At 51.3% G+C, this 7,896-nt stretch overlaps 1 protein-coding gene across 1 annotated transcript; it reads left to right on the plus strand.

Moving 5' to 3' along the window:
• The first annotated feature begins 4,754 nt into the window (after positions 1–4,754).
• LOC123128242 (probable glycosyltransferase 7) lies at positions 4,755–6,551 on the plus strand. The gene has a single exon (XM_044548197.1). The coding sequence runs from the start codon at positions 4,915–4,917 to the stop codon at positions 6,322–6,324; it is 1,410 nt and encodes a 469-aa protein (XP_044404132.1). The 5' UTR covers positions 4,755–4,914; the 3' UTR covers positions 6,325–6,551.
• Positions 6,552–7,896: the final 1,345 nt, after the last annotated feature.

Genomic DNA, 7,896 nt, shown 5'->3' on the forward strand with positions numbered 1-7,896 from the left:
TCTTCTATCACATGCACGAACCATGTTTTCTTTGTTAATTATAGAGCCTGAAACACATAAGGTTCGTCATTAGGATTATACCCTCTGTATTTTCAATTACTTTATATATTAGGTTTGTCCTAAGTCAAACTTTGTAAAGTTTGACCAAATTTATAGGAAACGATATATTTGTGATAGCAAACATATGTGATATGAAAATGTATTCAATGATGATGAAATCATAGATAGATGTTATAATAAATTTTTGTATATACTGGAACAAAGTACACAAAGTATTAATTAAGACAAAGCTAAAAACAACATCATGAGTTGGGAGTAATCTCCTGTTATAACAAACTGAGAGAGAAAAGGGAGTTAACAACTCCCAGGTAAGGCCAACTCCACCGCGCGACCCTATCATGTTCGCCCCCGTCCGTTTGAGGTAAAACGGACGAATAGCGCAGCCCAGCGCACGGCATCAAACGGACAAATGTCCGGATTCCGTCCGTTTTTGACCCATCCCTGACCCAAACTTGCGCTCGGTTTGGGGTGAAACGGACGCGCGCGGATGGCTTGGACGCACGCCCTTGTCCCCCCCTGGCCCGCCTGTCGGGGACACTAGCAGTCCCTCCGCTCCCAAACGCTTCCACTCTCTCTCTCTCTCTCGCCCCGCCCCGCCGTCGGCGCCGCCGCTATTCTCCGGCCGCCTTCTCACCGCGTAGCCTCCGGCCGTCCCTACCAAACCACTTCTCGACATGGCCGCCACCACGCCCGTGCTGTGGCCGTAGTTTTGGCCGCCGATCGGAGGTTTGGCCGTCGACGTCTTTGCCGGCCGCAGAGGGGACAGGACCGCCGGTGACGCAGCATGGTGTCCTCGGCAGCTCCCGACGAGAGCTCCACAGCGGCCAGTAGCCGGCCGGCAACCACCCCTGCTGCGTCGAGGTGATCTTCGCCACCACGCCCGCAAGGTGTTCGGCATTTTGCCCACAAAGGTATGGACAATGGAGACGAGTTTTTCTTCCATCACTTTCTTTGTTTATCGGACGATTCGTCGTCGGATGATGAAGATATTGTGGTGGCTGCACTAGTCGTTCACGACCACATTCAACGGCAGCTTCCTCGGTACAGGGGGTCACTCCCTGGCCGTGCTCCCAACCTGAACGCAACAGGGAGAGAGGGCACGCCCTGCTCTATGCCGATTACTTTGCCAATACCCCGCTCTTCAAGCCGGATAAATTCCGTCGCCGTTTTCGAATGGCAAGGCATGTGTTCAATCGTATCCGAGAGGGAGTGGTTGCTCATGACCCATACTTCGAGTGCAAGACGGATGCCCTTGGCAAGCTTGGATTCTCCTCTTACCAGAAATGCACCGCGGCCATCCGCATGCTTGCATATAGAATTCCAGGCGATCTGGTGGATGAGTATGTGCGTATGAGTGAGACAACATGTCTGATGTCAATGTACAAGTTTTGCCAGGCTGTGATCGAGGTGTTTGGCCCAGAGTACTTGAGGCAGCCAACTGCCGCTGATACAGAGAGATTGTTGGCGACCAACGCAGCTAGAGGCTTTCCAGGCATGCTTGGCAGCATAGATTGTATGCACTGCGAGTGGAAGAACTGTCCATTTGCTTGGCAGGGCCAGTACAAAGGGCATGTCAAGGCGTGCACTGTCATATTAGAAGCGGTGGCATCACAGGATCTTTGGATATAGCATTCTTTCTTCGACATGGCAGGTTCTCACAATGATATCAACGTGCTGCAGCGTTCTCCAGTCTTCGCGAGGCTTGCAGAAGGCCACTCCCCACCTGTCAACTTTGAGATCAACGGCCACCATTACAACAAGGGATACTATCTAGCAGATGGTATATATCCTCAGTGGTCAACTTTTGTGAAGACAATCTCGAAACCCCAAGGTGAGAAGAGAAAGAGATTTGCCCAAATGCAAGAGAGTGTTAGAAAGGATGTGGAACGTGCTTTTGGTGTGCTTCAATCCCGGTGGGGTATCGTTCGAAACCCTGCACTGTCATGGGATGAAAGGAAGCTTTGGGAGGTGATGACTGCTTGTGTGATCATGCACAACATGATCGTCGAGGACGAGCGTGATGAGAGTATCTTCAACCAAGGATTTGACTATCAAGGTGAAAATATTGAGCCCCTGCACCAAGACCCGGCCATATTTGAACAGTTTGCTCAATTTCATCGTGAGATGCGTGATTGGCACTCTCATTTGAATCTTCAAAACGACTTGGTTGAACACGTGTGGGATCACATTGGCAACCAATAGATGTATTGGTTCATTTTATGTTTAGTCAAGAAAATTTCGATTCTTTAGTAAAGATATTTTATTAAAGACAATTTCAATTGAGTTGTAAAATTATTTTAATTTTCAGATAAATATTTGGGTTGTAAACTAGTTTTGATAAAAAAAATTGGGGATTTTTGGCCCTGACGGATAGGATAAGGCAAAAGGATGCGTCTGCGCGATGGGCGCACGGCCACCGCATCGCAGGACACGTCCAGACACGACCCCAAATCGCTACCCAAACGGACAGAATCCGAACAAAACGGACGTCCATTTGAGGTCGCGCGGTGAAGTTGGCCTAAGTGCCCTGATCCGAGGCACCGGACCAACAACTTGGTTTCGGTCTTGCTTCTAAGCATCTGAAAAATATAAAGAGGATTTGGGGTTGTCAGAACGATACAACAGCACACGGCTTACACCTCTAATCAGAACTACCAATCCTAAAGTGGGGCTAAAGACATCCGAAGAATGTCTATCACCACCGACCGTCGTGAAGGCAGTGTCGACGGCACATCCTGCTGCACCATTACGTTGCCCTACTCCTACCTCCTTTGGAGGAACTTTGCACTGCCGAAGGCTTGGTGTCATGCAGCCATGGGCAACCCCTAATGGATTCACCACGACTATGGCTAGTACCTAATCTTTGCAGATGTATTTTTGGTGTTCTAATGTCAAGTCTAAGATCATGTTTAACCTTAATCCTAGGGAGTTAAATCTAACATTATGCACTGCATGTTGTATCTCCCTTTTCATCCTAGACCGGGTTTAGTTTTTTATGTGCAATAAGTAGGGCACATCTAGATGTGCCCTAGACATTCCCTTTTTATATCTTATTGTTAATGTTGATGCACATATATGGTTTTGTTTTGTTACTGGGCGACGTCTACTAATGCTCATGTAAGAGCTGTAAAATTCAGGTTCCCTTGTTGGAGTAGTAGTAATAAGAACTCATTTAGCATATCTGCAGGCCGGAGAAGCATTACTCAGATTGCCAGGCCATTGTTGACAACTCAGTCCCACTATATTTATGCTGCAAATAAAGAAGTCTGACCTAGTGCAAATTTTGAGAAGATAGAGAAATTTGATGAAATAGAATTTTCAGCGATTTTGGGGCATTTCCAACGCTATGCATCAAAGGGACGCCCCCAAGTGTCCGCGGACACGTCCGACATGGACATTCTGCCTGGCGCCGGGCATTAAACGCAATATCTCAAAATGTCCCTCAGTTCAAACACTTAAAACATGAAATTCGGATGAAATTTAACCAAGTTCAACATATTATATGCAAACTAACGAAACTTGACGAGTTTAGGAGAAATTAAGCTAAGCTGAACCAATGTGAAAAGAGGAAGTAAAAGGGGCCTTGTTAAAATTTGCCAAATAACAGACAACAAACTTCATAGGCATGGCCTCGGAAGCACCTCGGCCCACCACCGTCATCTAGGCCTAGACCCGGCCACGTAGAACGCGGCTCATTCCGGACCACTTTCTTTCTTTCTTTCTCCATTTTAGCGTGCTGCGAACCAACTCCACCAATCACATGTGTGTGCCCGGACAATTTGAGACGTGCGGTTGCACGTGCGGACAAATGAGATTTCAGTGGGCATGTTCGCGCACACTGCTTTTCGGTGGGCATGTTTCCACGCACTGCTCGGACACGTCCGCTATGAGGGGTCAAATTAGCCCAATCTGATTAAAGATGCTCTTAGTTGATCTTGTTCACAAATCACAGGTTCGTGTGGTCGGAATCACTGGGGGTGTAGTAGACCAGTGGATCATCGACGCTCAAGTTCCGGGCTTTTGGGCTTTCTACCGAGACGGCATGCATGGGCATGAATGGTTCAAGATGCTCTCTCTGCACGCGCAAAATTCTGCTCTCATGTACTCGTATTTCTGTCTGAGCACGCAGATGCAGTCCATGGCCAAGGCTGCTCGGCAGGCAGTCACAGTGGCCGCAGAAAGCCGGAATCTCGTCGTGCACTGGCGACGGCGCATGCAGCACAACACTTGGCAAGCCAGCCACCCCGCCATCCGGAGCCGCGTGCGCTCGCTCAGTTGCTTGCTTGCTGCCACACACGATTTACCATGCATGCCACTCTTCCCCTTTCCCTTTCCATCCCCCGTTCTTCTCTGTGTGCAAGATGGATGGATTGCTTCCTTCAGTTACGAATTCAGAACTACGGTTTACGTACAAAAAAGGTTGCAAAAGTAGATCGAGGACATGAAAGTATCTTTCCGTCGAGGCACGTTGGTTAAGGCAAGACGAGGCAACAAGTCAAGCGATCTTGTTGTGCCCGGCCGTGGAGCCAGCCAGCCAGGTCACCGCCGGGCGCCGGCCGTCACCTTTTGGCTGTTAGTCTGGGTTTGTTATGCATGAAACAAACCAAATTCTGCCTGTCATTTCCGTCCCCTCTCTCGCTCATGAAAAAGGGTCGTAATCTTCGATCCGAAGCGGCGGATGCTTGCGACGGTGCCCTCTTCCATCTGCTATCCAGCACGCCTCCATTGTTTGGAGTTGATCGAGTTTGGACGCACGCCGCCCAATCCCGCACCGCACCGCAGGCACGCTGGACGTGCCACCGGCTAAACGACTCGCGGCGCGGCTTTATATGCTCCGTATGCGCTCGCCTCACGATGCCAGCCAGCCAGGACGCGCCATGCATGCCATCGCGGCGCCTGCGGTGCGCTAGAAGTACAGCGCCCCGAGACGGCAGACGGCACCGGGCTGCTCTGGTTCGCATCACTGGCACTGGCACCGGCATGGCGCGCTCCCTGCTCGGCGACGCGCTCCTCTTCTCCGCCGGCGCCGCGGTGGGCGCCGTGCTGCTGCTCACGCTGGCATCGCCGTTCACTCCGCCCGACGTCCTGCTGGCAAGACGGTCCTCGTCCGCTGGTGATCGTGATGCCAGTGGGCGCACGTTCTACGACGACCCGGAGGTGACGTACACCGTGGACCGTCCCATCACGGGGTGGGACGAGAAGCGCGCCCAGTGGCTCCGCGCGCACCCGGAGCTGGCCGGCGGCGGCGGCGAGGGGCGCGTCCTGATGGTGTCCGGCTCGCAGCCGACGCCGTGCCGCTCCCCCAGGGGCGACCACGTGCTGACGCGGCTCCTCAAGAACAAGGCGGACTACTGCCGCCTCAACGGCGTGCAGCTGCTGTACAACACGGCGCTGCTCCGCCCGTCCATGGACCGGTACTGGGCCAAGATCCCGCTGATCCGGGCCGCCATGGTGGCGCACCCGGAGGCGGAGTGGGTCTGGTGGGTGGACTCGGACGCCGTGCTCACCGACATGGACTTCCGCCTCCCGCTGCGCCGGTACCGGGGCCACAACTTCGTCGTCAACGGCTGGCCGAGCCTCGTGTACGACGAGGCGAGCCCGTCGTGGACGGGCCTCAACGCCGGCGTGTTCCTCGTGCGCAACTGCCAGTGGTCGCTCGACTTCATGGACGCCTGGGCCGCCATGGGGCCCGACTCGCCGGACTACCGCCGGTGGGGCGCCGTGCTCACGTCCACGTTCAGGGACAAGGTGTTCAACGAGTCGGACGACCAGTCGGCGCTGGTGTACATGCTGCAGCACAAGGGCAGCCCGTGGCGGGGCAAGGTGTTCCTGGAGAACGACTACTACTTCCAGGGCTACTGGGTGGAGATCGTGGGGCGGCTCGGCGACATCGCGGCGCGGTACGAGGCCATGGAGCGGCGGGCGCCGGCGGCGGCGCTGCTGCGGAGGCGGCACGCGGCGAGCTGGGACCACGCGGCGCACGCGGCGGCGAGGGAGGCGGCGCTGGCGGGCGCGGGGCTCGCGGAGAGCGGCGTGCGCGGGTGGAGGCGGCCGTTCGTGACGCACTTCACGGGGTGCCAGCCCTGCAGCGGCGACCGGAACCGGGACTACTCCGGGGACAGCTGCGGCGACGGAATGCGGCGCGCGCTCAACTTCGCCGACGACCAGGTGCTGAGGGGCTACGGGTTCCGGCACGCCGGCCCGCTCAGCGACGACGTGCGGCCGCTGCCGTTCGATTACCCCGCGGCGGCCGGGAGGCGCTGACAACCGAACGGGCGGGGCGGCGGCGAGTCGGTTGAGTTTTGTCTTTGTGCTGCTGTGCGTGGCTGCTCGCTGTCGCTGGTGGGTTTAGCAACGAAAGTCATGTACTTCAGCCGTGGGGTTGAGTACATTTGATGTCTGCCGTTATCCATTTTCTTGTACCAATAAAAAGTTGCACAGTAACTGTCAAAAAAAGTTGGACAGTACACACCAGGCCGTTCGAGGGTTTATGCAGTGCTAGTACTAGCAAAGCAGTTTCCTTCCACAAGAAAGAAGAGAACTAAAAATTAGAACCAGGGATATTTGATAGTTTTAGACAGCAGATTCTCACAGAAAAAATATCAAAACCGAAATGAACTATTAGAAATCAGCTTTGCCGGTGAAGCTAAATCTAGTTCCAAGCCATTTTCAATGCAATTGGCTGAAGTATGTCCAGACATACTTCAGTGGCAATCAAATTGGTTGTAAAACTCATAAGGATCCACTTTACGAAGATCCCATTGTGTTCCAAAAGCTCGTAATCTTCTTCTCTGCTAATAAAACCTACTCCTTCAACTCGCTCTAAAGAAATTGGATTATGTGTAATAAGTTGTTCATATTCAACAACCCTACATAAGAAATAAAAAGTTGCACAGTAACTGTCAAAAGAATAAGTTGCACGGTAAACACCACTCCGTTTTTGTAGTCTTCGAGGGTTTATGCAGTGCTAGTACTAGCAAAGCAGTTTCCTTCCAGAAGAAATAAAAGAACTAAAAATTAGAACCAAGGATATTCGATAGTTTTAGACAGCAGATTCTGATAGAAAAAATATCAAAAAATGAAACAAACTATTAGAAATCAGCTTTTCCAGTGAAGCTAAATCTAGTTCCGAGCCATTTTCAATGCAATTGGCTGAAGCATGTCCAGACGTACTTCAGTGGCAATCGACGGGTGATTCAAAGCCAATTGAAACTGAAACAAACAGGTCAGAGAAAGGACTCAAATCAATGCAGAACTAAGAAAACAGGGATGTCCTCAAAGGAGAATTTTCTTAGCGGTTCAAATGGCCCTATGCGCGCCCAAGCAAACTTTGATCACCTACCAGTCTCTGCAAGCAGCAGATATACCTAAACGCACCCAAAAAAAGCAAGTGAAGGGTGAAAAATAAAACAAATGTTAGTAAACAAAATAGGTTTTGTGTTGGATTCCTAAGAGCAAAATAGGTTGCTTTGATGTATAGGATTCTCAAAACACAGGAATAGAACAAACACATGATTTACAAAGCTACAGGAATAACAATGTATGGAACATTCCTAAGGATCTAAATCCTCAGTCCTATAAGATTCCTTTGAAAGGAGCCCTAAAACTGCAGAAACTACAAATTCAAATCAAATACTCCCTCTGTTCCAAAATAGGTGAGTAGGTTTTATGTAGGATTGCTAATCGTTCTAGCTAAAACCGATGAACCTACAAATTCATTCTGCCCTACCAGAGCTGCCGTCTACAGAAAACCCAAACTAGAAGTAAAAAGCTGCACCCAGAAGAGATACAATTCACAGAGAAGTAAACAGACAAGCAGAAATGCAGAAACACACA

Source organism: Triticum aestivum, chromosome 6A (assembly GCF_018294505.1).
Source record: "Triticum aestivum cultivar Chinese Spring chromosome 6A, IWGSC CS RefSeq v2.1, whole genome shotgun sequence".
Lineage (NCBI taxonomy): Eukaryota > Viridiplantae > Streptophyta > Magnoliopsida > Poales > Poaceae > Triticum > Triticum aestivum.

Excerpts from the sequence above, each read along its gene's own strand:
- LOC123128242 (XM_044548197.1), top strand. The coding sequence starts at position 4,915 with ATGCCAGCCAGCCAGGACGCGCCATGCATGCCATCGCGGCGCCTGCGG.